The sequence below is a fragment of the Falco biarmicus genome, chromosome 5 (genome assembly GCF_023638135.1).
Source record: "Falco biarmicus isolate bFalBia1 chromosome 5, bFalBia1.pri, whole genome shotgun sequence".
NCBI lineage: Eukaryota > Metazoa > Chordata > Aves > Falconiformes > Falconidae > Falco > Falco biarmicus.
Genome location: NC_079292.1, coordinates 12386125 through 12411037, shown reverse-complemented (window position 1 = coordinate 12411037; position 24913 = coordinate 12386125). Strand labels below are relative to the sequence as shown.

Genomic DNA, 24913 nt, shown 5'->3' with positions numbered 1-24913 from the left:
TTGCTGGGATGTTACTCCTCTGTTGGCTGTTAAAGGGGGTGTCTGAAGGCCCTTCCACCTGTTTTTCAATTAGCTCTTTGTGGCGCTGGAGGCATCTATTGAAAGATTGTGTTATAAACTCCATCTCGTCCTCGTGCCTGTGAAGTGTCATGCGGACCAGTGATGCTGTGTAAATACTAATGAGTGAAAGTTGCTTTGTAAACTCCCAGCACAGGCTAATTAGATCTTTTTTCGTCTGTGTGTTTCTTAGTTGGGCACTGCAGAAGGGCAACCAATTTTAACACCGAGAACACTAAGCTTAAGCAATGATAATACATTTAAAGACAAGAGTTAATATCGTGCTTTCAGCAGGCAGAACAAACAAGTTGTTACTGTTAAGCCTGAGAAAAGGACCTAAATTCTAAGTCCAAATCAAATCTCGCCAGCTGCTGAGAGAAGACAAAGATATATTATTGTGGGGTCTAAACTGGAGATTTATCACTGTGGTAGATTCAATGCTTAAGTGATTAAGTGCACTTAAATAGACCAATTAGAAGGATGAAAGCTATAGGGCAAAAATGAAATGCAGCCATCGTAAGATTCCTCTTCTGCACCGTGTGCCAACTTCAACCATGAGATTTAATTTCCAGCTCACTTTCTAGAAATAAACTTGGCTTATTAAATGTCAGGCCTGTTGGGTTGATATGTTAGGTCTTGTGCTTAGTGGCAAGACACTCAGATATCAGATTTAAAGCGCAAGAAATGTTATCATTGTCATTTTGTATTGTAAGGCTGCCATTTATTTCTCAAGAAAATATGCTTGTGACCTGGGAGTGTCATAGATATTGATCTTCACATAACTAAATGTTTTCTTGGCACTGCCTGTATCTTTCATGCTGAGGACTGAAAATTGTTTACAGCGTGGCTTTGTCTCGAGCAAGGTTATATGATCCGCTAATGCACTTAATCTTCCATGTGAAATTTCTCTTGCTATTTTTAATGCCGAAGTGAACTTGATAGCAGCCTAGCCAGCTGGTATGTTTTATACAAATCTCGTCTTAAGAGTCCCAGGCTAGTAGTTTCCTCAGTTTTCGGAGAGGAGGTTAAACCAGACCGCAGTAGGAGAAGGTGTGCAGCTGGCCTGTCGTACCCTGTGCAGGGGACAAGGGGACAGAGCGCTACTCAAGCCACTTCTCGAGCAGAAGCTGATTTTGTGCAGCAGCGTGATGCTGCATCTGAGCTGATGAGCCCTCCCTGCTGAGAGAAGGAGCTGAGGAGGCCTTTTGCAGGGCTGCACTGATGCAGACCTACAGCTTTCAGGAGCCAGAAGTGTCTCCTCGATACTGCTTAAACTTCATGGATTTACCTGCCTGCTCAGAGTAGGCTGCTGTGTTGGGTGGCATAGAAGTGCCTTCTGGTCCCAGTGTCTGTCTGTTCAGCTCTTTGGGTCAGAACAAAGGATGAGTGATACAAACACAAGAAAAAACCCCAGCAATAAATATTGCTCTACATATTCCTAACTTGGATTTCCTTCCAGAAATTGTTGTCCAGGACTCTGTGGTTATCAGTTATAGTGCTGATCACAGCTGTGTTAGGAGCAGCCCCAAAAGCCATGTAGTCTGGGGGAAACACAAGCCATGAGGAGCTCTCATTAGCTCCAGGACTTCTGAAGATGCCCAGACTGCAAGATTTCCCTGGCCCTGGTGAGTGAGCATTTGGCCTGTGTTACAGTTGAGGGCATTTTGTCAGTGGCTATACGGGAGCCAGGGTTTTCACCCTCGATGTCGTAGTGTAGCTCCCCTGCCTCGTGTGAGGGGTAGGTAGGAGCTGTGCTGTGTGGGGCTGGAGAGATGGACAGGGCTCTCTGGGTCCCTGACTCCAGTCCTCGGTCATCTTTATGTTATCTTCCCATAAAGCACCACACCGAAAGATTTTTCCAGAACTTGATGACTCTTGATGGATAGAAACCTTGCTCTTACTCCAGCCCAGTTGTGCTTGTGGCTGGCTTGCACATGTTCATGCTCATGGCAGCTCACTCTTTTACCTTCAGGAACCGCACCACTGCCATGGGGACCGGTTCCCAGTGTACTCACGTGGGGTCTTCCCTGTTTGTCCTCCCCTTATGAGGTTGAGTCTGTTAGGCTGTTCTAGCCTGCTCTCCTGAAATGGCTGGATGTCCTCGGTCATACTAGTAATAGTCTACTTCAGTTTTCTGCCCATTTTGTAATTGTGTAACCGGTGTTGTGCATCGTATGCTAAGGTAAGGCTTTGTTAACCGCTTTATATAGTTAATCAATCTTTCTTGCCTTGCACTGGAAAGATATGTAGTCATATGGTTAAAACTGCCTGGGTTTGTGTTGGTATCTCCTTGGTGGAGCGCAACAGTATGTGGTCACGTAGTAGGTGCGGACCTGTCACACCAGCTGGTCAGCTGTGAGCAGAAGCCCTTGCTGGTCCCTCGCCCTCTGCACCATTAACTTTGGTCCAGCTTCTCTGGCAGCTCATACCAGCCACCTTCTGTACCCTTCTGGTTTTGGTAATGAAAATATTCAACAAGGTTCATTTGACAGCCAGGGGTTCTCCTCATAGCCCAGTGCTGCCAGGTAAGTTGCAGGTTTCTCCATTTCTGCCAGTTCCTTTCTCTCTTAACCATGTCTCCTGTTTTAACTAACTTCCTATGGCACTGTCAAACACTTTGCTGAAATCCAGACAGTTTAGAGCTGCTCATTTTTCTTGGCTGAAAAACTGGCTATTTTTAATAAAGAGACACATCTGGTTGGTCTAGCATGATTTATTTGTTTTGCATTTTATCCAATTTTTCATTTACCTCTGTTGCTTAATTTATCGTTATCTTTAAAATGTTGACGTTTCACGTAATTCTGCTTTGTCAGTAGTGCAGTAGCTTGGGTCTGCATATTAAATATAAAAATATGAGATATTCTGGCATAGTTTGGGGAGTTTCATCAGTTTATTAGAACTGCCTTGATGCCGGGCTTAATTTTTTCAAATGCCACTTCTTTCGGTAAGGCGGTTTGTGTATATCCCCTTCATCTTGCACTCAGCCATGTCTTGACATGTTAAGCTCTTTGAATTATGTCTCTCTTTCTCCTGTCACAATATCTCTTTTCTTGCACTTTTTATTTTTTTTTTCCTCCACATTCAGTAGTTTTGTTCCCATTCAAAAGTGAAATAAGTATTCAGTTCGTTTTGAGGGCTATTGTATCCTATTTGTCACTTTGCTGTCTCATTATTTGTGTTGTTGAAGTAATTTTACTGGTTTTCTGAGTTTTGATACATCTTAAGGGTTTTTTTATATAACTCTTAAGGTGTAACTCAGTCTGACTTTTAGCAGATACAGTTTTATTTCTGTGCCTTTTGCCCTCACCAAAGCAGAGGGGAATCTTTGAACATCCCGGGTCTTGTGGGTGTTACTTGTACATGCCTGATAATTGCTTTATTTTAAAGCCTGAGCTAACAGATTGATGTCTGTGAGGTAGAAATGGAATTTAACTTTCCACAATTATTTTGAGAATGTCTGTGTTGCGGTTCTGGCCTCCTTGAAGCAGTCAGCAAAGTACCTGCTGACTCTCAATGAAACAACTGTGTTGCCGGGGGAGTTCTTGGACATTAGGTCCTGGTAGAAGAGGGCAATTTCCCAAACACCCCCCAGCAATGTGAAAAAAGTCTGGACGTTCGCTGCCTTCCTGTGTTTGGAACATCACAGGTATCAGGGAACTGAGAATGGATAGCAGTGCAGGTTAGGCAGCGTTTAAATAAAGATATTTAGTGAGTATTGTGTGTTAAAAAAGCTGACTTATCTAAACCTAAACTGCGAAGTTTCTCAGGTGCTTTTGTATTTACAGAGGTCTAGTCAATTCTCTTCACACACGTTTTTTTAAGCTCCTGAAGTTGCAAGATGAATTTTCAGTTTTACGAAGTATTGTAAGCTTTCTGACATGATAATTTTTACACAATATAAGCCGAAAACAGTAATCAGTAAATCACTCAGCTGAAAATTGCGTTTTGTTTCAAGTAATATTCTGCTGTCTTCTAAAACTCAAGTAGACCAAAAAATCCCAATTTTTCTATGGGCCACATTCAAGCTGGCACTGACTGGTTCTGGAACAACATCTTTATTAGGTAGTTCGTTTTATTTAGGTTTCTGAATAATTATATAGTACTGTCCCCTTGTGTTTGAGGGTCTAGGTCTATAAATACACAGCCCTACAGGTGCTCTGTAGTTGGGGTGCAGAGTCAGCGATGTGCAGGGCTACTCAGCATCACTTGCTACATCCCTTGGGTGAGCTAGTAATACAGGCTTGAAATAAATACCCTGTAATATCTTCACTACAGATCTGTTCTTCCCTAGATACGGTGGAGTTCCTCTTATAGATGGCAGAAGTGCGTGGGTTTGTATCCCGCTGGACTCTCAGCTTTGCTGCGGAGCTGCTTGGGGCCATTTTGTTTGTTGGTGCAAGTGAGAGCAGCTGCTGGTCGGTTATTGTAAGGCAGCTCGGTGGCTGTAAATGCTGATGCAGCTTGGTTCATTGGGAGGGCAGCTGCCACCCTGGGGATCACCCAGCATCTTAGATCCTCCACTCCAGGTTACAACCTCTTTGTATCTTTGCAGTGGACCCTTAGAGCTACAGGGTGAACATGGGAGACTTTCTTAGTTTAAAAAAACAAAACCAACAATCCCGAAACCGGCACAGAGATAATCCAGAGAGCCTCTCCAGCCATTGTGCTCCCTTACATACACAGCCCTCTGTAAATCACAGTCGTCCTCTTTCAGCGTGCACGTACGTGATCCTTCTGCACAGGGACAAAAATCAATAGTAAACAGTAAATGAATAACGAGAGGCCTGCCAACTGAAATCTCTTGTTTAATTTTGCATTTCTTTTCCTTCTCTAATCTAATGTGACAGAGAATCATTTAAGGGAGAAGAATGCTGAAAGCAATGAAATTTTACGAAGCCTTTTCTCACCAGTGCCTTTGTTTTGGGAGCAAAGGGGCTGGCAGTGCTCGGGGGGGCTGACATCCCCCCACAGGCACCGTGGGCTGCGGCAGAGGGGGTCCAGGGCTTAGCCTTTCAGAAACTTTCTCCTTGTGTAAGGATCAGGGGGAACCCGTTGTCTCAACAGAGCAGGTAGTGATGTGTCCTGTGCGGGATGGGCTCTGCAGTTCTCTGGATGTGTTTTCTATTTGTGTATGGAAGCAGTGCCGTATACGTGTGCCCTCACCAGCTGTATCTGAGCCTGCCTTTTAACTAAGGGCTTCATCCTCTTCCTTCCCCCTCCTTCCTTAGATTTGTATCTGCCTTTGGTCTTTAAGGTGAAAATAAATTGGTATTAAAAGTATCTTCTCTCGTTGAAAGCATTAGTTTATTTGGGGTATGTGTTTTAAACATGCAGACTGGTATTAAATGTACAGGGCAATGTCTTCAGAAGCACCCATGGTATTTCATCACCTAGATGCTTTAGTCAGCCATTAGTTTACTTATTAACATGCACTTACTTATATACTCTTTATAATAAGCATAGTAATACACCAGAAAGTGCTTTGCTAACTGAAAGAAAATATCTGATCTACAGTATATTACGTGCACATGTATATAGTGGCACAGAATCCTTTTATGCTAGTGTAATTCTGTACTGCACATTGTAGCTGTTGTTTTTGCAGGAAGTTACGCCGTCAGTTTGGAATAAAAGTTAATATTAATGAGAGGTGTAAGAACACCATAAAATAATAATAAACCAAAAATACACACCATTTCAAACAAATTTGGTTATGGTGTTTGCTCTCTGTGAATGCTGCAGTTCAGCAAGATGAACATCGGCTGATCTGGGTCCTCAACATTGTTCTTAAAATGTGGGGCCCTCTGGTCGAGGGATTGCCAGCACTGCATGGCAGTAGATGGAAATGATCTGAAATTTGAGTTTTGTTCTTAATTTATAGTGAACAAAATAAACTGCATCTTGATTTACAGAGACCGTTAACATTACTGCTTGTTTGGCACACTGCAGTTTAAGTTCAGTAGAAAGGATTCACTGAATTTGTTTGTGAAGGGGCTGAAGTTACGGTTTCAACTCAGCAGATGTTTATCATGCAGAAAACTAACTAGAAGCCATAATAATGTACTTGCATTTCCCAGTGGTTGTTGTTCAGATGGAAACAGTAAGGTTAGACTTTTGTTCTATGCTGTTGGTTTGTAGTTTTTTTTTTTTCCCCTTGTCTTTGTTAGTTCCTTTCCTTAGTGCTTGAGCTGGGCCCTGCACCGTGCCTTGCCTAGGCTGTCTGGAACAGATTTTGCATTTGATATGCAGTAACGTGGGCAAAAGTGGAGAAGACCATGTGCAGGTCACGCACTAGAGGGCATCCTGTTAAAGAGACAGGAGGCGATCCAGGGACAAGGAGAGGCGGCTTCGATAATATGAAAAAACCATAGGTCTGATTGTGTGTCAGACACCTAACGGAGGGTTGTCGTCTGTTTCCAATGGCAGGCGTGTGCGCGCACAGGCAGCCGCCCCCGCAGTAAACTTGTGAATGTGATGGAGTGCCTTCGTAGGCAAGGGGAGACCCTTAACTGTCATTATATTGCATCAGGTTACCCACAGAGGAGAAGTATTAAGCTGAACACAGTCATGTGGTAGGTAAGAAATATAGTTGTAGGGCTGTCCTACAGCTGATGTAGCTGTAAGACAAAGTCCCACCTTTGACTTTTGGAAGTCTGCTTGCGACGTCATCCTCTAGATTGCTTTTGCAAGGTCAGATGGAAGGGGAGGTTCATGAGACCCAGGTCCTGGGCTGCAGTAAATTGAAGGAACAATGGTGGCTGCTGTAAGGCCACCAAAAATTTATTTGTGTAGGAAAAAAAATGGAAAATGGAGGACTAAATCAAGACTAATTACTGACTAAAGTTCTTATATTTATCTTCCTGAAGTGATTACCACAAAATAAGCTAGGCTGTGAGTTTGAAACAGTTGTGGTGATGGGTGCTGCGTCTGTGTGCTGGTGCCTGTGGAGCTGAGACCGTGAGGACAGTTCAGAGTGCTGAGGGGGTAACTGGTACCGGCCTGCCAGTCTTTGCTCAACCCACTGCCTTTGTTAAGGCCGCAAAGCATTTTTACAGACTTAATTTTTCAAGGTTTGGAAAACTTGCGCTCGTTTATCCTGCGGTGTGGGTGCAGCCTGCCATGGCGGAGGAGCTGCCCGCAGGCCCCGCAGGCCCCGCAGGCCGCCTGCGCTGTGCGGCCGCAGCGGGTCGGGCAGCGGGAGGTGCGCCATCCCGCCATCCCACCGGGCTCACCCACAGCAGAAGGCTTTGAAGGCTTTGAAGGCTGGTGCAGAACACCTCTGCACGTACAGCCCTTTCCTGGACATGGCTCAGGGCGCTTTCTTGCAGAGCCCGTTACAAGCACAGCCTGATGCATGCCCGTCTCTGGCTGGCTTATTCTGTACAAACAGCAAAATTAGCTTAATTTCCTGGAGGTTCTTCTCCTCCCCAGTAGTTATTAGGTGGATCTTGTGTGTCATCTGTGTGACCATTTCTGTATACATTCAGACATATTTCTCAGTATTGGGTTTGTGTATGTACAAATTAAAGGTGGTGGCTCCCCCCGCCCCCACCCCAAATACAGCTGATCCATTCAGGCACCTGTTAACTGCGGACACTGATACAAGTCTTAAAACATGCCCCATTTGATTCAATATCATCTTTATAAAATAAGAATATGTGTGTCACTCATTTTTAGTATTTGACATTTTTTATTAGGGAGTTGTCAGGAAAGAAGTTGTTGCTTTACTTTGATTCTTAGGTCTGCCTTGCTAAAAGAATTGTATAGCAGCTTGTTCTTTTATAAATCATTGTTCTTTTATATATCAAATCAATCAAGCTCTAGTTCTGTTCATTCAGTTTGTTCTCTATCTGCTTTATGTTCTTTCTCTGGAGTGCCATTGATGTTTTGTGTATACATAATAGTGTCCTTCAAAAATGGAGGTGTTTGCAGCTGCTCAGACAGTTAAAACAGACTCTTCAGCATCAGGGGCCCCTGGAATAGCGCACATCTGCTTCATTGGGATTTTATCCATGAGCTTATTTGGGGAGTTTCCACTACATTGGGGCTCAGGTGACCAGTCTTTGTACAGCTGTGTATTAAATGCTAGCTCCCATCTTTATGTGATTTACCTAGACAGACTGGAGATAAATGTGAACGGTAAAAAATGAAAAATAACCCTGCAGGTATAGTTTAGGATAGGTTGCCAAGGGCTGAGCAGGTCTCAGTGTTTTGTTAATGCCAGGTCCCCACCTGCTTCCTGGTTATTAATTTTTTTTTTGTGCATGTGGCTTGTTGTAAGTGAACCACGACTTCAGCTAAGGAGACCTGTAATGAGGCATACTAGAAGCAATTTAAATACCTAAAATTTTTGTCTGTGAAGTATTTTAGTAAGAGCAACCTCAGCTGTAAATATTTGCTAATGTCCATCGAGGCAGCAGCTTAACTACAATTTGTAGAGAGATTTCAAAGAGAGAATACAAGAAAACAAATTTGTACAGCTACCAGCAACTCATATTGAATGTCAAGGGCATAGGGATAGGCTTTCTGTTGCGATGTGTCATCTCCTACATCTCTTTGCATGATATATATTTCAGGCTTTTTCTCTTTTGCATTTAACGTGGTATAAAATAATTTCAAGGGCAGTGACTTTGAAATAATAGCTGACAAGGGCAGACAAGCCCTTGACCCTTCCTTATCTTACCACATCTTCTAATGCTGAACAATGGCAAGGTCAGAAGAATTAAAAGAAGTTTACATGTAAAGTAGTTTCCTATGGAAATACTTTTAATGGCTAAATTTGTCCAATTGTATTGTAATATCTAAAGCTGAGAACATATAAGTGAATGTGAAATATGAGTGGGGCTTACTGCATATTTTTCATTAAAAACAATTCATATGTAAAGGAAAAGGCAAATAATGCCTGATTTATTGATTGGTCAAACGTTAACCAGTATCATTTGAGTGTCAAGTTCTCCTTTACTCTGCAGATCTTAAATGAGTGCTAACTTTCTCACATGCTCTTCCTCCAGCTGTATTTGAATTTACTTTTTTCTCATTTCAGCCAGGTCAGCACAGCCCCTTCCCAAATTCGTGACACATGGAGGAACATGGAAGACGATATGGAAAGAGTTCAAAATCTATGCGTAAAAATTTTTTACAATTTTAAAACCAAATTTAGGTGAAAAGTTTTTAACATCTAGCTTGTAGGGAGAGCGAGAACATAACAGCTTTCCTTTCCATATTTGCGTCCTCTGTGAAACCCTTGAGGAGCCATCGCAGATGACATAAAAGGTATTGCCTCCTCGCTAGCGTTTATTTTCATTTCCTCTACTTCTGGTTGGAACTAGGCTCTCTGCTTTCCTGGGAAAGGTCCTTTGATTGAAAATAAATAGGCAGGAAGGATAGTGTTTAATTGCCATGAAAGTTCATTTCCAGTGGTCAGACACATGAGTTCATTGTGTTGTATGGGAGAATGGGAAATGATGCTTAATAAGCTGTAGACTGGCATCCAGAGGTTACCAAGAAGCAGTGTCTTTATTACCAAAACAGTGATTTTCCTCTTTTTGTCCCTTATGCGATATAATTAACACCTATTTGTAGTATTGCTGTAAAATCTGAGTGGAGGCAGAATGTTGACAGTTTCACTCCAAAGGCAGATGAATCCTTGGCTGTTATATAGCCCTGACCTGAGAGAACAAAGAGTAAAAATCAGCTGAATAATGGTTAGATTTCATGCAGTGTGAAGGCGAATGTACTTGAAGCCTTCTGTGGGAAACACCTCATTGCTGTTGACCAGCAGACTTGTGCTGCAAAAGCAGGTATGCATCTGGACAGATGTGGCAAGATGAAGTGATCTCAGTTAGCTCAAACACTTTTTCCATAAAGTGGTTTCGCTTGGTTGTGGTTGTGACCTCAATTTAACAGTTAGGCTTGATAATCTTAAAGGTGTTTTTCAACCTAAATGATTCTATGATTCCACCCCTCAGGTAGAGCTGATGTGTAGATTGGCTTGCGTGCTGTTACACCAGCAGATCTTTGGGGGTTACCTCGGGTAGGGAGAGCAGAGACAACAGCCATTCACAGTGAAAAATCACTTAACACCTGACCTGCAGTCAGAAATACCTGTCAGACTACATTCTTAGTCTTGATTTTGCTTTTGTGGAGTGTGACCTTAGCTGGAGTAAGTGTGACAGATTGCGGTGCTAACTTGGGAAGACAAGACAGGCTCCTGTTCAAACGTAATGTAATGCATGTTGAAAACTTCTTCAGGTTAGTCTGGAAATTGTCAGTTTCCTGTTACCTGTAAAGCAAGGTTTTTAATGTGTTCTTGATATTTTCAAGCAGTCTAGGGGGTTTTGTGTGTTCTAGCCGGCTGTGCTCCAGAAACTACACGGAACAGAGAAACCTCTGTGATGGAGTCTCTCAGAGCATTTCTAGTGTTGTCTTAGGGAGATGGGGACTGATTTTTTTTCTCTTGGTGCTGTATTTTTTTTCTTGAGAATAGGTAATACCAGATGGGGATGCAGCAGACAGTGTAAAATAACTTTTAATGAGCAGATGCCAGTTGTAATCAGCTTCTCCTCCTTCATCTCTAATTTACTTTCACATGTGAGGTTGCCACTTGGCTTTCCTTTTGTTATGCTTCTGGATAGTCTTATTGTAATTCTAACTTTGAGTTTTGCTAGTTCTTGACTTCAGCATCATCTTTTCATAAGGACCATTGCAAGTAAACTATGTGCTTAGTGAAAGCCTGTTTTCTTGTACCTTTCTCAGTTTGTCCCTTATTTTGTTGAGTGGCTGCTTTTTTGCAATTTTGCTTCTTTATTCTACATATGCTTACAGTATCTCCTCTCCTTTAAATCTTATGTAACCCAAATGATACTGATTCTTTTAATCTTAACAGTTCTTATTGCCACTGCTACATCTCCCTTTGCAGTCATCTTTTTTGGGTAGGTGGTAGTACTCAGAAAGTATAAGTGAACTACTATACTTAAAAGAGATTATTTATTTCATATTCTTTGCCATTCCTAGTATTATGTTTGTTTGGCTGGTTTGAGATTTTTTGCTTCTGGGGTTTTTTTTCCTGGCTCTAGCTGCAGCTGTTCGTGAAGGGAGGGAATTCTGCTGAGCTATGTACAGCAGCACTCAGATTTTCTGCTCAGTCTGTTGCTCTGTATGGGGAGAGAAGGAAATGCAGTCATTGTGTTTTAAATTTAGTAACTTCTAGTAATTTTGATGATTGCTAAGACCACTTTTCTGATTATAAATAAACCACATTGTTTAAAAGTATTTTTGACTGGACTGAATTCTGTCCCAAAATTGGAACAGGCTGAGGAAAGTGGGAAAGAAATTACGGTCAAGTTTTTGCATTCTTAACCGTAAATGGAAACAGAAGGGCATTGACTGACCAGAAGCTTTGGTTTTATAGCTCTGGTAGCTAATAGAGAACATTATTTACTAAAAATGCTGTCAGCTTTAGTTTGTCATGCATCAGAGGTTCCTCTGGAGCTGTAGGTAGTTGAAGCCTTGGGCAAACTCTTCTGTCTGATGCTGCTTGGGCAACCGGGGGAGTGCTGAAAGCTGAGTGTGAATAGGTGTTAGGTATCCTCTGGGGCAAGCGAAAAGGGTAATCCAGCATCACTGTCACTAGGAGAGTAAGGCCAAGCTGGCAGATGCTTGACAATAACCATGAGTTAATTGTCGCGAAGCCAATTTCAAGTCATTGAAAGCAAAGCCTGAGGAATTCAATGTCTGGCTTGTCCAAATTACTAGGCAAAGGCTGCAAAGTTTGATGAGTTAGCAAGGTGGTTACCTGAGCTGAAGCAGAGCTTGCCAAGCAAAAAACCTAAATCTGGTCACTGCACTGTAGCGGTCCGGAATCCTTTGGGGTGTCCCTTTGTCCTCCGGGAGACTGCTCTCCTCTGTGTACCGTGTTCACCTCTCTCTGCATGTTTCCTGAGTCTTACACTTGGGAGATGAAAATTAATCTCCTTCCACTGTCTGACCATTAAACACAATATATGTGTTAGGGTGTCACTTCTGATATGTCATCCTGGGGCCAGAACACCTCTGCTGTGAAGAAAGACTGAGAGCGTTGGGGTTGCTCGGTGTGGAGAAGAGAAGGCTCCAGGGAGACCTTATTGCAGCCTTCCGATATAAAAAGAGGGCTTCTAAGAAGGAAGAGGACAGACTTTTTACCAAGGCCTGTAGTGACAGGACAAGGGATCAGGGTTTGAAATTGAAAGAGGGTAGGTTAAGATTGGACATAAGGAAGACATTTTTTGCAGTGAGGGTTGTGAGATTCTGGAACAGGTTGCCTGAGAAGTTGGGGATGCCCCATCCCTGGAAGTGTTCAAGGCCAGGCTGAATGGGGCTTTGAGCAACCTGATCTAGTGGAAGGTGTCTCGGGCCATGGCAGAGGGGTTGGACTAGATGGTCTTTAAAGGTCCCTTGCAACCCAAACCATTCTGTGCTTCTATGATCCTGAAATTGGTCTCTGGAAAATTTTTACAACAAGGTTCCAAAGTGTTTTACAGTGTCAGGAAATTATAGATAATTGTGGATGTTAAAAGTTTGACATTGTAAAGTCATACACAGGAATGTTTCACCCATAACAAGATCTTGACTGTGTGTTGTGGTTTTGACTGCTTAATTTGTATGACATAGACATATAATGAATTTTTCCATTACTGATTTTCTCTAAAGCCAAGATTTATGCATACACCTTTTATGCACTCACTGCTAGTTTGGTGGACTTGGAAGAGTCCCTAATCTTGGAAGAGATTTCCAAACAGTAGGTTCTGCTTCTTTATCTCAGATCAGTATGTAGGACTCTATTTTAGTTCAACAGGTTTTTACCAGATGTTTGTCTTCTTTCTGCTGTTGGTTTTTTAACAGTTTCTCATCTTCAGCGTTAACCAGAAACAGAAACTTAAGGAATCATTGTTACTTTTTTCCTTAAAGTAAGTGAGCAGCTCAGGAGATTTTAGGCCTATTTATAACCATGTGTGAAATATCCCCATATAAAGTTATGAATTCTGTTCTGGTGTATGAAAGCCATTAGTTTAACCAAGATGTTAACTTGTGTTCTGGTTCACAACATTGCTGTCTCAGCCCAGATGTGATGCTTCATGGACAGTTGGGGCCAGAGGACATTTTCTGGCACAGCAGGTTACAGTTCAACTCAACAGCTTTTCCATACAAATGCAGCAGTTGCTTTCTGCCAGCAAGGCCCCTGACTTCAGAAAGTCTCCCAGTGCAATTTGGCAGAAATCAACCACACTCCTGAGCTGAGATGGATTCCTACTTTGTGAACTGCATGGACAGCAAGAGAAATGCCATTGAGAAAAGGAGGTCCCATGGGAGCAGAGTTCTTTTATCCTAATGGACAAAAATCAGAAGAGGCAAAAAGGGCTGTTGGGATTTGGGGTTTTGGGTAAACCCTGGGCTTTAGGATGCGATAAGGTCCAGCCGGTAGGGTGTGTTTAATTTATGTCATTTTTCAAGGTAAGACATTTGTGACTAGAAACCTTGTTTCATTTAGTCACTTTCTTTGGATAGATTGTCCCATGTAGGTATGAGTAGGGCAGTGGCATGTCCATACCCCTGCTCTGGGAGACATCTGCCTTAAAAACTCAGGGGCTCCGGGAGGTTCTGTCTTGAGCCCTGAGTCTGAGACTACTGGATTCTGCCAGGAATATGAGGTGAGAGCCTGTACATTAGTGATGACAGTATGTTTTCTGAGGGAATATAATTGCAAAATTAACTATGGAGGTGCAATTGCTTTTCTTATTTAATGTCCTGTTAGTACTGCCATGGAAGGCAGGTATTTTTGGAAGCTCCATGGCCTTGAAGATGAATATCCTCTTCTCCTCAGAGTACAGCAGGTACTCAAACAGGGTGTGATCTGTGGATGCGTAAATTCTAGACAAAGACACGGATACTGTTTTCTGCAAATTCTCACGTGCAGTGTATTCTCTAAGAGAAATCCTGTTCTTTCCACTTGGCAAACCACGGTGTCAGTGGGGCAGCAAATGTTACAGCTTTTAAACATCAGACACGGTCCATGATTCTGCCCATGTTGCCATGTTGCCTCTGTTAAGCCAGTTCTAGAAGACAGAGTATTTATAACTGTCTTTAACCTTTTGATGGAGTTGAGAGAAAATGCTTAATATAGATCAGACCATTGTACGTTTTGATTACCACTTGTGGTTTTTTTACAGAACTTATTTAATTCCAGGGTGACATTATCCTGTTACATTTTTTTCTGAATGATCTGACCTGCTCACAGTGGTATCAATGGCTGATTTCTCACTGGCTTCTATAGGTAAAAGTTCATGGGAACATGAATAAAAGTGTATTTCCATGTTTGGTCATGAATTTGTGGTTTGAACCTAAGTTGTGTGTATTTTTGAATAATTTCATAAGAAAAATAGCAGCATAACTTTTGTTATTTCACATACAGCCTGTTCCTACTTGGTTTAGTAGAAAGAACTTAAAATCAAAAAATCATGACAGTGGGCAAAGCCAAAGTAGTAATTCAACTCAAGGAAAGAAGAAATGTAGCAGTTTAATGGGAATTTATTTGCAGTAGTACTTCCTATTTCTCCCCTAGATGCACACAGTAAGATACGTTTAGTTGATACGATGTCTTAATACCTACAAGATCCCTAAGTACAGTGGAGAGATTCATCTGCTTATACATTATATGGCAGGAGCACTTTTGCACCAAAGTGTAACGGAGTAAGTAGGGAAGCAAGGAGTAATTCCTGATTGTGACCAAAATTGCCTGCCCAGACTTGTGGGGTACCTCCATGGCCTTGGCATTTATAAAAGTGTAATTTACAAAACCTTAAATTTTGAACCTGAGACTTCAGACCTGACATCTACCCTTCTGCATCACTGACACAAAACACACTTGACTTGATTTATAAGTGCTATAGAGAAAAAGAGGAGGAATTAGCTAGTTTTTTAGAAGTACCAGGCATTTAACCTCACTTTCTGTGCCTGTGTTTTGTGCTCTTAAGAAGTAACAGGGAATTATGGTAAAGGAGACCTTCTGCCTCCTCATCTGGGATAGAAGACCTTCCTTAAGAGAATGGACCCGTGGGAATCAGTGAGAATTTGTTTGTGAAAGGCGATCTAGTTTTAGAACTATATTATCTCCTATTAATTATTTAACTTTACTTATTTGAATACCTAGGTCTGTCATGCTCCTAACATGGACAGCAGAATTGAAGCATCCGTTTCAGCAGCTGACCGAACAATGTGCCACTGAAATACAGCGTCCTTTCAGACAGATCTCCACTTGTTTATTCGTGTTATTGCAAAGAGTCAGTCTTCATCCAAGTTTTTATTCCTGCAGTTTTTTATTATTGCTGAGATTTGAAATGAAGAGCTGTGGACACTTGCTAATAGAAAACTGTTGTTTTTTATACTGTTGCTGTTCTGAATCATATTTCCTGTGCAAGGGTTGAAATATTATGGAAATGTTGACTAAGAACATTTGTTTTAAAATATATTATGCTGCATTCTTAGCCATGGATTTAAAAATAAATTGTCCACCAAGGAAAAAATGTTGGGCATGTTCCAGTTTCACAACAGAAAGTGGGGGGTGTGGTCAGATACTCTGTGTGGGCTGAAAAGGGAAAGTGCAGAGGGGCTGGTAAAAGGCATTTAATGGAAAGCCAAAGGAGTCCAGCTGCACGTCTTGCATAAGGGAAAAACTTAAAAGACTCTCGCAATATTTCTGAAAGTGGTGCAACTCTCTCTGTATAATTGGAAAAGGAGAGTGCATAGATAAAGGTGGCAAGAACTCTGTCACCAAATTCATTCTACTTTTAATTTTTATTTTTCATGTTGCTGTTTTGAGGCTTGGTTATTTTGTGTATTGAGGTCATGATACAGAGAATGGAGTTAGTCTACGGGTAGAATGCCGTAATCTGGTATGTTCCGTGTCAAGTCTAACATATGAAGAAACTCTTCTGCGAGTGTTGCAAAAGGTGCTTTAGTACTAAATGCTTCCAGCTTTTGGACGTCATCCTTCAGCCTCTGGTTTTAATCCTAGACCTTCATAGTTTGTATGATTTCAGTGGGCATGAACGCACAGACCTCTCTGGCCTCTGCAGCATTCACTTGAATATCAGTGATAAGGGATTTTGGTAACAAGTGATACGGGTATGGGTCAGTGGTATGGGTGAGCTACTGGACTGGTTAATGGCTCTAAATGTAGTTTTTTCTGAATTTCCCTGCACATCATCCTGCATCTAAATCCTGTTTTCAAGTGATGTGACTTTCTAGGAAAGCCAATGGTACTTGAATAAAGAAGTTCCTAATTAACTTTTGAAAACCGCGCTTGTGTTTCTAAGAGTTTCAATGACACAGCTGAACCAATATTTAAATAAATACATGTAGGTAAGGCATGAAATGTTTTTTGAAACAATAAGAACAGTACAATAAACAATCATGAAAGGATGACTGAGAGAAAAAGACATCTACCACATGAGGAGCACATGGTATAGCTGATTTTGATAGCATTGGACATTGTTCCTGACAGGACTGTAATTTCTTTCTGTCTGCAATATGTTGTGTTTGTGGGGGGTTCCCAACAGAAATCCAGTGGCAGCAGATAGGATGTGTGTAAAGATCCTACCGAAATGAAATGAGCTTTGAGTAGCGTTTTAGACTTTCTGCACACCTGAGCAAAACACTGTGAAATGATGCAAGAACACGTGAGGCACCTTTGGGAAGTCAGTCCTGCTGGGCTGGGCTGCGGGTGCTGGTGGCTGCATCCTGGGGGACAGGCGCCCCGCTTCACACCCCTGCCTTGCTGGGCACCGAGTCAGCTGAACTGGCCAGAGCAGGGGCTTGTCGAGGAAAAAGCTTTGATGGAAACCTGACTCGCAGTGATCCAAGGTAAAAAAAAGCAGATTGAAGGCATCTAGTCATCAAATAGGGTCAAGTCTCTGGTCTGCCTTACCCCAGGCCAGTGCTCTGACCAAGGAGCTCTGAGGGGGTCTCCTTGTTCCTCCTGGCTTGCAAGCCTGTCAGGGCTTCCTTGAAAAAGTGTCGTTGAAATTCATGTGCTTAGATGCAACACGTTGATACAGCTGAAAAGGCCGCCAGCAGAAAACCCCCTCCTTGTTCTTCTAGGGAGACAGTGAATAGGAGGCTACCGAGAGATATTTATTAGAATTAGTCTTATAAACCTGTCACAGCATAATTTATGCTTTCCTGTCTGTGCAGGCTATGGCTTTCCTGCTGTAAGGGTTGTGAGAAAACATAGGGCAGTCCCAGACTGGAAGAAAAACAGAGTGGCTGTGAAATCCTGTTCTCATACAAATGCTGAGAAAGATTACTTGAAAAATGTGTAGGAAGAAGAGTAACAGTGACCATTACAAATAAGAAAAAAGGTCTGAGTCTTAAGAGGACATAAACTTTGCCACATATTAAGGAAGCTTAAAAAAGGAACCCTGAAAAAACATATGGAAATACTGTGGTGGGATTTTTAAACAGTGAAGCTTGCAGTGTTGTCTGCATGGCCGTCACCATGTTCCCTTCCCACTGAGAGATCTGTGAGATTGTACAGGTGAATAAAGTGCTTCAAAATCTTCTTCAGTGGTTCCGTTTCTTTTTTCCTTTCTTCTTTTTTTCCTTCCTTTTTCTTTTTTTTTTTTTCTTTTGGTCATATAAATCCATGAGGTTCAGACACTTGTTTTTGTCTAATGCTTGGGGGGTTCTGTCCTTTTTCAGCTTTCCCTTGAGTTTACAGCTAAGGTCAAGCTAGTTTGCTTAATCATTAGCCTTTTAAAGTTTATTAAGATCTGTTCTCCATTCTTCACTTGAGTTCATGCCACTGTGCTGGCCATGTGGTCAACTTGTATAAAGTCTGCCATGCTGTAGTGCAGCTAATAGAGCGTTGCTTCTCATCACGTCAGCTGATTCTCAGAGTTTGCTGATGGCTGAGGTTGGATGTTCTCTCTTCCATCTGCTGGAATCCTGGGGATGTTACAATGCAATATTGTTCCTGGCACGGAGTGGTGAATGTGATCCTTACTGTGGGAAAATTCCTCTGACGGCCGTGCTGGTTCGGAGGAGGTTGTTGTTGATGCTCCCTCCAGTCACAGGATGTGGCTCAGGCAGCTGTGACCGCACAGAGAGGGCAGATGATGCTCCCTGCCATATTGCTCTGTTAGCCTTCTCCCGTCCTCTGCCATTCTTCTCCTGTTGCTCACACCTGTCTGTCCTGACTGTCTGTCTTTCCTCTACAGTGTGTTTTGATTGCCAGGTCTCTGGCTTTTCAGCAGAGCCTGGTCCTTGAAGTGCAGCTCTGCATTGTAGTCTTACAAACATTTTGAATTCCTGTAGCAGTGAAAGCCTTGGCTGACCTGGAAACTGATGCCAGTCTGTTATGTGGATTGCTGCGTGGCAGCAATCCAGCAACATTTAGCTTGGGGTCTTCACTATTTTCTGGAAAGGGCTCTGTGTTGCACTGCTGTGATGACACTAGTTAGTCTCTTGCATAGTGGTTTCATTAGCCTGTTATTTCTGAGACAAGGCTTTTGCTGTCTGTTGAGTCCTGTGAAGGTGAGTTTCGGTAAGAACAACTTGCAGGCAGGCTTTTTAGCTCCCTGTCAAAGCAAAATCAGGGATATGGAAAAACTGGGATAGCCAAGTCCATTGCAAGGCAGTGGAGGTGGGCTCTGAGGCGTGCAAGGAGGCTCATGATGTGAGCAGTTTTTTGGGGGGGCAGAGTGAGTGATGGTGGTTGGTGAGGAATCTCTGGACCCTGGCAGGGTGGGTGCTTGTCCCCCATTCCTCGAGTGGTCACTAGTTCCTTGTCTCAGTCAGAAGGTGGTTGTGTCTGAACTAAAAATGAGGGAGGAATGGGAGCACAAGGAGGAAGACTTCTATGAGGCTTCGATCATGTCTGTGTAAAGGGCAAGTGCGTACCACATGGGAGAGCTAATACTTATTACTGCAGAAGCACATGTTAGTACTTTGTAGACAGCACAGACTTGAAATTTGACAACGCATCTCCTTCTGGCAGGGTCTGAAGCTTTTAAATAGAAACTGTACTGGAGCTGTTGGGAAGCTGTTACCCAGGCTGGGGGTCTAGAGGTAGGGGAGGCACTAGGAGGCTCACTGCATTCTGCAGTCAACATTTTCCCATCAGTTGTGCAGGCTGTAGGAAGAGGTCTTGAGAGCTGTGGGGTGCAAGTGGAAAGAGAAATGGTTTCTCTTTCAGAGTAGGAGCAATTAGCTGAGACTCTGAAAGGGCAAAAGCCCTCCTAAGGTCCTGCTGACGGCTTGAAGACAGCGAACTCTATGCATTAAATAAATAAATAAATAAATAATTGGAAGGGCAGAACAGTTAGAGTGAGTGATAGATGCCCGGTGAGCTCTCGCTCTGCAGCAAGAATTCAGAGACTGCACTGGATCCACCTTTGTGGGACTGTGCTTCATTTCCCTCAACTACCTTGTGCCTTTAGACCAGCTCTTGTCGTTTGAGATGCAGTACTCCGTTCCTGTTTAGGCAGCACCTTTACATCTAGAGAACCTTATGTTTCTTTTCAAACTTTATTCAGAAATGACTTCAACCAGCATTGAAATGAAAAAGGATTGTTATTATATCTCCTGTAAGACCTGTACTCTTCTTAAAAAAATAGCTTATACACGCAGTCTGTTGGTATCTAAAGGCTATATTATCCAAAGGCTGAGTTCTGCCTGTTTGGGGAACAGTATGTTAGATCTGCTGGTCTGGTATGTAGAGGTACAAAGGTGACCAAAGGCTGTATTTTTAATGAACTTGATCATGACCACAACACTTACTGCAGGAATAGCATCCCAGGCAATGGGAACCCTCTGATGCCACAGGTCAGCAAAGATGGCAGAGGCGGCCGTGAGTCAGTGGTGGCTGTGCTCTGCTGAGCAGCTTTCCACGGGTGGGCAGCAGGTCTCACCGTGTGCTCTTCCCCACATTCTGCTCAGCCAGGTCCGTTCCCAGACCGGGTTCCCCACATGCCGCTCAGGAGAGTGAGCACAAAAAGGTGGGTGTAAGAAGGTGGGTGTAAGGAGCACCGGCTCACGCAGGCTCAGCAAGCACATGGCTGCTGGAAGCAGGGTAGCAGTGCCGGGGCACAACTGCATGCAATAAAACAGCTCTAGCAGAGCCTCTAAAGGCATGGGTTTGTGAACTTTTGGTGCTGAGAAATACAGAAATCCATAGCTGGCTGCTGCAGAAGAGAAGAAATTATGCCACAGTATTGCCAGAAGTATGGTTTTATGTGATTGTGAAAGGAAATTAAACAACTGAGTTTTCAGTATTCACCCTGAGCTAAAATGATTCTTCTTAAAAGGATGAAAAGTTTTGTTTGTTGCCAACAGTATAGTAATTCATCTGTCAATTGGAAGAAAATACCAAAGACTTGGTTAAGAAGATCCTATTTTTCTCTGACGTTAGTGATGCCTCAAAGCAAGGAAATTCAGAAAGGCTCTTTCCATTGTTTCACAGCAAAGGGAAATAAGTAATTTGGTTGTCTGATTATTTTCAAGAAACAATAAAAAGTAATGTAACTTTTAAAGAAATATAAACTGTTACTTATTTCTGAACTACTATCTACCCATTTACTGTGCAGTACCCCAAAGTATATTATGGAAAAGTCCTTGATTTGGGAAATCAAAGGTTCTAATGATCTTCCTTTATCTGCAGAAGCTTCAGAACTGCCTGACACAATCTGTTCCATTGGGCTTGATGACATCAAAATGTTTCGTTGTGTCATCAAAGCATGTTTGTGTTTTTTCGTTAGACTGCAGTGAAAGTTACTTCTGTGCTGTTAGGTCTGCAAACGAGTCCTGTTAGTATTGCAATTTCTAATTTTTTTAAAGATGCTAAAAGGGGGAAAGCAAAGAAACACTTCCTGTGGCTTACCACTAGTATTTATTAATGTATTAAAATCTATTTATTATACAGTCTAAAACCTAACTCAGGCTAATCATTAGCATTATTGGGATCTTAATTTGGCAGAAGCTGTGGATTCTTTGTGAAAAGTTTTCACTGTAAAATGTTCCTCACAGAGATCTATGTTTATGCTTCAGTAGCTCTGCATTAGGAGAAGGCACAGTGTTGAGCTCTCGGATCGAGGCTTCCTGCTCCTTAAAACCTGCTGACTTTATTACGTGTCTTTTAACTTTAAATGCAGTGATGGACAGAATACTTTTCTTGCATGAATACTCTTGGACAGATTACGGAAGCCTGAAAAATATTCAGCTGTTAAGGCTGAGATTCAGTTTGAAGTTATTTCGAAGTCAGGTGCAAAACCCCTTGATATTCTGATCTTAGGAAAAGGAAGACAAAAAGAATCAAGTTAGATGGACATCTGCTTTAAGTGCTGTGATTTAAATAAATCGTGCACATTATTGTCTCTTTTTTTTCCATCCAAGGTGCCTCTCTCTGGCTGAGATGGAAGGGTATTTTGATCAGGAGATTGTGAGGAACGGTGCTGTCTGGGCCAGAGGGGCTGCAGCCTTGCAGCTGGACTGGGTACACACGTTGGGTCCCTGGTGGAGCCCAGTAGGCAGGACAAGAGGCAACAGGGGCGTGCTGAAACACAGGAAATTTTGTCCAAACATGAGAAAACACCTCTTGACTCTGAGGGTGGTCAGACACCACAGCAGGTTGCCCAAAGAGTTTGTGGAGTCTCCATCCTTGGAGACATTCAAAACCCAGGTGGTTGCAACCATGAGCCAGCTGCTGCAGCTGGCCCTGCCTGAGCAGCGGTCGTGGGCTCCCTTGTAACCTGTGCTTCTGTGCGGTCATTAGGGGAGGCTTAAAGCAGAAGATATGGAGCAAGGCAGAAGAGAGGGAAGATGAAGGTTCTCCTATGGGCTTGAGAAGAGGAGGGACTTGGCTGTGCATTGGGAAGGGCTCAGTGCTCCCCAAGGGGAGGGATGAACCCTGGTGCAGCAAGAGCTCTGGGTTAGGAAGCGCAGGGCAGGTCTGGGAAGAGGAGGGCTGGGACCTGAGCTTGGCTGTGGCTGGGTAGGTGGAACAAGTAGCCACCTTGCTATTATACACTTGTCATCTAACTTGGATTTTGGCTTGAGTAAAGACCTTCGGACATGACTGTCTTGCTCTGTTTGAACCATCCGCAGAGGGTGTTTTATCACTTCACCATGACTTTTTGCAAGGGGGCTCTCCACATAGTCCATCACCTGGTCCTGTAGGTTTTTATTTCATTTGGTTTTGTTTCATGTTTACTGCTGGTGACATAGTCATTGTCTGTTATAAACTAGTGAAGCACACTGTTTTAAATGGGCAATACTAATAACAACAGAAACCAAGAAAAATGAAAACGACCGATTTTAAAGAAAAATACATGCTTTAACTGCAGCTTGCTAACCAGGAAATTACCCCTCCAGAAAGCTCCTGCCCTGGAGACATCTCCTGGCTCTGTAGCTTAATGCATGTAAATCTACTGCACCTTGCAGCAGAGCTGAACTACGACTATGGCTATTGCAAGTAAAACATTCCAGTTCCCTTTTGGCTTCCACAGTGAGCGTGCCACATTTGTCTGTCCGCTGCCTGCGCCAGGGCAGGCCCTTGTCAAAGGACAGGTAGGGCACATTTCGACAAGTGGGTTTTTGAAATCTTCCATGTTGTTTCAGAGCAAAAGAGGAGTTATTGGCATTCCTTTAAGCGACTGGTATCTAACTAGCTGCATTTAAATTGATGTTAATTCAAGCTAGTAAATAACAATGCAAAGTCGGTGAAGGGTTAGATTGCTGATGAAATACATATTCACATGTGTGCTGCTTTCATTTGCATTGTAATGGAGGGCTGAAGTTGAACTGAGTGAACTATTTTTTTCATAGAATATATTCTGTGAAAATAATTGCTCTGGTAAGAAGCAATTATTGCATACAATGAAAGCGGTGTTCCAGAAGAGTCTTAACTCTCTCTGCACAGGCATGAGAAAAATAGTTGGCATAAGGGACATGTTGAGCCCATGATTAAGACATAGTGGGACTTTCCACTGGGGTCTTTTCCCTGGGTCCTGACACTGCATGCCAGGGGAGACTGTATGTTCATAGTTGGACACTTGATATCACATACCCCTTTCTTATTAAAGTCCTTAACCCTTTGCTTTTCCCTACCTGTAGCGTGTTGTACCAATTTCAATCAAACACACAATTAGCTACAAGGAAAGTAATGAAGCCTGGCGGTCTGTTTTTAACCAGTGTATAAAGAGGTGCAAGGGTCAAGATCAGGGGAGGTGCCATACTGGACCACGTTCGTCCAGTGCACTGTTTCCAGTGGTGTTTGGTGTGAGCTGAAGAAAGACACAGTAGTCTGTCATTTTTTTCAGAATACATTTTTTTGAGAATTTTCATTTGAAATGATAAAACTATTTGCACAAAATGCATTTCTCAGGCTGTTTGACAGAAGTTTAAAGGACCCACGAGCCTCTGCCCTCGGGTTCCTGCAGCAGGGCAGTGGTGGTGTGGAGCCAGCCTTAATCAAGCGGATGCAGGAGGTGAGTCACTCTCTTGTGCTCTCTTGTGCTTGAGATTGTGTTTTGGCCAACCACCAAACCGTCTTCCACGAAGGATAAGTGGTGTCAAACACTACTTGCCTGTAGTGTAAACAGGGCCAGAGGCTAAAGTGGATAAATAACACTGACAACAAGTAGCGCTGAGCGGAGCCTGCAGCCATCTGAAGTTTCATGAAGCATCAGTGAGGGAAGCTCAGAGGTGATCTGCCCACCCTGCAGGCAGAGCAGGACCAAATGCACGTGCTCTTCTACTACAAGATGAAGCTCTTCAGTCTGGTTTGACAACTGATCAGGTGGTGTTAAGTAAACAAGTCAGCTATGTCAGGAGGGCCACAAACCCTTCGACTTGAAGAAAGGAATGCATCTACGTGCTTAAATTTGTCAGGAGGAGGAATGTCTCTGACGGTAGGGAAGACAAGCTCTTTAGTGAACTGGTGCCTCATGATTTTATCCACTTTGCATATCTGCAAATATGATATCAGCATGATCTTCCTGCCTGGGCTGATGGAAGTCGATAAACTCTGTGGGCTGCCTAGTGCTGGACACAAGCCCGAAACTTTAATGACACTGAAGGCAGAGGAGTGTCGCAGTGCTTCCAAGTACCAAGACATCGGTGGCATTATGGAGATTTACGCAGCTGCAGGGATCAAAATGATGTCTCTCTCAGCAGAAACCTGCTTTTTGGGTGACTCGATGATGATGAAGTCTGGGACCTGTTCAGGGGAACCCATAGCAGAGGTCACAGTTCAAGGTGGGTTTGGAGTGTAGGGATCTACTTCTCCTTCCTTGAATTATGGGGCCTCTGTCTTCAGAATAACCTTCCCTTTTTCCTATGCTTCCCCTAAAACTCCCAGCCACACAGAAGGCACATTTATGCACATGTAGAATCTGCATCTGAGCTGCTCAAGCCTGGCTCTGTGTATACTCTCTGTGTAGTCAGCAGAGAGAAACAGGCACTGCTGGAGTTAGCAACTGCTGAACTGACAACAAAACTATTCAGAAAATCAGTCCTCTCTAATCATGCTGACCAGGACCTTTTCCTGGGATGAGTGTTGTGGAGATTAGGAGCCGCAACCTCCATGTCTCCATCCTGTCCTCGTGCTGCTGGAATACAGCAGCTCTGCAGGTACCACCACCCACCCCTCCAGGGGAGGGGCCAGGAAGGGGGATGCCACCAGCCTGGTCCTAGGCAGTGTGGTCTGCTCAGCAGGAGGCTCACATCCAGTATAAAATTTCTGAGAAACTTGAATAGTGTTAATCTCTGATCATTTAATTGCCACTAAGTTGCCGATACCGCTTAGCATGCCCATCTGGCGTCATGGTTC

General features: G+C 43.0%; 1 protein-coding gene across 4 annotated transcripts in view; it reads left to right on the top strand.

Annotated features, from left to right (window-relative positions):
• ST7 (suppression of tumorigenicity 7) overlaps positions 1 to 24913 on the top strand; it is a 151742-nt gene that overhangs the window by 8529 nt on the left and 118300 nt on the right. Inside the window, exon 1 of one of the 4 annotated variants that reach the window (XM_056340889.1) lies at positions 23693 to 24339. The exons of 2 other annotated variants lie outside the window; for them this stretch is intronic. In XM_056340889.1, the coding sequence (XP_056196864.1) occupies positions 23907 to 24339 (433 nt within the window). In that variant the 5' untranslated portion in view covers positions 23693 to 23906. Of the gene's footprint in view, positions 1 to 23692; positions 24340 to 24913 lie in introns of those variants that run through there. One more of the 4 variants, XM_056340890.1, reaches the window with a different exon arrangement.